Source organism: Phoxinus phoxinus (assembly GCF_949152265.1).
Source record: "Phoxinus phoxinus genome assembly, chromosome: 12".
Lineage (NCBI taxonomy): Eukaryota > Metazoa > Chordata > Actinopteri > Cypriniformes > Leuciscidae > Phoxinus > Phoxinus phoxinus.
Window position 1 is genome coordinate 34,308,719 of NC_136887.1, and position 3,285 is coordinate 34,312,003.

A 3,285-nucleotide genomic window follows, 5' to 3' on the forward strand; every position below is an offset into this window, starting at 1 on the left:
GACATGGAGGATGATAAATTGCGAGGGGATTTTTGATATCTCGAAGGGTTTGGCCGTGGTGAGGAAACGAATTGATGGCGAATATTGGAAACAGGAAGTGTGTTATAACATCCTCATACATTAACTGATCTTGATGAAACTTCAGCAGTGTGTTCGCTGTAAGAGGCCGATCACATGGATGTGACTATTGTGAGTCAAAGTTATAGCGCCACCAACTGGCAGCAGGAAGTGTGTCACTTTCAAAATGCTTTGAATTCACCCTCTTATTTTTACCCGATTTGCTTCAAACTTCATCTGTATAATGTAAACACACGACAGATGTAGACCTGTGAAAGGATTATTGATATCTTTAATACTGTCGCCATGGCAACGCTTTAAACTTTTATATTCTTTTTGGATGCATTTGAGGCTCTTAACATGCTTCAAATTGCATGAAACTCAACATGCATATCACATTTATTGTGTAATAGACATGTGCGAAGTTTCAGAAACGGGCGTGGTAAGGGGCTCAGTAGCGCCACCTTTAGTCAAAAATGGGGTATTAGTTTTATCTACAGTAACCAAACTCGGTACGTATATTCCTCTCTTCGAGCCGGACAACTTTCTAATTTACAGTCATTAGCTCCGACCAACAGGAAGTCAGATATTTTGGTTTGAATGTGATATATTGATATATTTTAGACTCCGAGTTTTTAGCGGTGGTTGATTTTATTCACACCAAACTTTTTCAACATGATGAAAATACATTAAAGATGCTAAATTATGAACGGATATTAAATATCTCAAACGGTTTTGCTGTGGCGAGGGATTAAAGTAATGTCCAGAAAGGAAACACTAAAAGCCTCATATCTTCTAAAAATTTTATTATACATCATTTATTTCTATATAAAAGTATACAAATATCAGAACTAAACCCATTTTGTTCTTTTTTTCAATTTAAGAATTATGTATAAGTTAAAAAACAGCCAGAATGCGCTATTTAGTAAAAAAATAAGTCATACATAGGGCAATACTGCCCTCTTGTGTTTGAAATCAGGTAGGCCCATTGTATATTGTATTTATATATAAATATATTAGTGACTGTGAGAATATTTTCCTACGGGTTAATGGATGTGTGATTAAAGCGGGGGCTTTTAAATCGCTAACTTAAAAGCCAAAGTAGTAGCCTACTGGACGTCCAGTAGGAATGAACTAAAACACATTCACTCTGTTCTGCTCATAGACTGTAAAAAAATGGTTCTGCTCGTTCCTCGCCGTGAACGCGTTATTACCCGTGTAGCCGTGAGCATTTAGTTTCATTTTAAACATAGCGCCATTTCGGGGGTGGGATTGCTTGAATTGCGTGTTCAATATTCCGTCATCATCTTTTCAGTCAGCTGTCCACCCATGATTAATGAAATTGGACTCCTTGTGCTGATCTTTGCTGCGACTCTCATTCAGCTCACGATTTATTAAGCGGACACGTTCAGGTTTTAATTGTAGGTTAGTGCCCGTTCTCTAACTTGTCATGTGATGTGATATATTGTATGGTGGTCTCAACACTGTTACTTTAAGATCTGTGTGACGTGAATCATCAGTGGGTGTGTTTAAGCGGGACGCGGGGAAACCAGTATATGTGTGAACCATATAGTTATGGCTGGATGTTAATAAACGGACGTTCAATGTGAGAGAAACTGCCTATTTACGGTCATTTTACATGGTGTCAGAAGTGACGGATAATGGCGAAGTTTAATCCACCGTCGAGTTTTTCCTTCGACAAGCCAACGGAGTGGATGGATTGGAGACAAAGATTTCAGCGCTTCCGAACGGCTACAAAGCTTGATAAAGAAGACGGAGAAGTGCAAGTGAGTTGTCTCATTTACGCCATGGGGAGCGAGGCAGAGAACATTTATAAATCGTTCGTGTTTGAAGAGGATAGACAAAAAAACGACTTTGAAATAGTCCTGGCAAAGTTTAACGAGTACTTTTTCCCGAGGAGAAATGTCATTCACGAACGTGCGTGCTTTCACCAGCGAGTGCAACAACCCGGCGAAAGAGCAGAAGCGTTTATCAGAGCACTGTACGAGCTGTCCGAGCACTGTGAGTTTGGCGCCATGAGAGACGAAACGATTCGCGACCGCATTGTGGTCGGCATTTTGGATAAAGATCTCTCTCGTAGGCTGCAGCTGATCACTGATCTCACACTAGCACAAACAATCCAGACTGTTCGTCAATCGGAGGAGGTGGCCACACAAGTCAGCATGCAAGGCGAGACGGTGAGCATGGTCAGAGCAGTTGTCAGCACAAGTAAGCAACCTGTGAGGGGACAGCGCAAGCCTAAGGACAAAATCCGAGCTGACAGTCATGGAAAATGTGGCTATTGTGGAAATGCTGTACATGCAAGTGATGAGCGCTGCCCCGCAAAGAAAGGCAAATGCCACAAATGCCAAAAAACCGGACACTGGGCCAGAGTCTGCCACAGTAACAGGTCAGTAAGAGAAGTCACGGAACGTTTAGACCAGACCTCATACTTTCTGGGTTCAGTTTACAATGTAAATGAACAAGAAGAGCAGTGGATGGTGCAGCTCCTGATTGGGGCGACCCCTGTAAAATTTAAAATTGATACAGGGGCTGACGTAAACATTGTGGCAGAAGAGACTTTCAGCAAACTAGTCCCAGTAAAGACACTAGAGCCAGCCAATGTTACACTGGATAGCCCTGGGGGGAAGATAGACTGTCTGGGTAAGTTCCAAGCCACTGTAGTGTACAAAGGACAGTCATATCCATTTTCTGCCTATGTGGTCCGTGGATACAAAGTCAATAACCTGCTGAGTCGGTCTCTATCAGCTGACATGAACTTGGTAAGGAGAGTGGAGGAGGCGAACAGGGTGGCCTCTGACTATGATGCGTTTGGTGAGCACGGCACACTAAAAACCGACCCCGTCAAAATTCAGCTAAAAGACTCAGCACAGCCATGTCAGACACACACAGCGAGGCGTGTTCCAATACCAATGCTGCAAAAGGTGAAAGAGGAGTTGCAAAGGATGGAGAAAAATGGCGTCATAGAGCGGGTGACACAACCGACTGAATGGTGTGCACCGATGGTACCCGTTCTGAAGAAAAACGGCAAAACACGCATTTGCGTGGATCTCAAAAGATTGAACGAAGCAGTAAAACGAGAACATTTCGTGCTACCTACTGCAGAGGAGATTATTGCCAAACTGAGCGGCGCAAAAGTTTTCTCTTCCTTAGACGCGGCCAGCGGATTCTGGCAAATCCCTCTCCATCCAGATAGCTGCAGACTCA

At 42.9% G+C, this 3,285-nt stretch overlaps 1 protein-coding gene across 1 annotated transcript in view; it reads left to right on the plus strand.

Moving 5' to 3' along the window:
• Window positions 1–1,621, plus strand: part of trpc3 (transient receptor potential cation channel, subfamily C, member 3) — a gene marked incomplete at its 3' end in the record, with an annotated part of 63,063 nt that extends 61,442 nt beyond the window's left edge. The window contains exon 12 of the mRNA XM_079631071.1: window positions 1,592–1,621. Coding sequence (XP_079487197.1) covers window positions 1,592–1,621 — 30 coding nt within the window. The remainder of the gene's footprint in view (window positions 1–1,591) is intronic.
• Window positions 1,622–3,285: the final 1,664 nt, after the last annotated feature.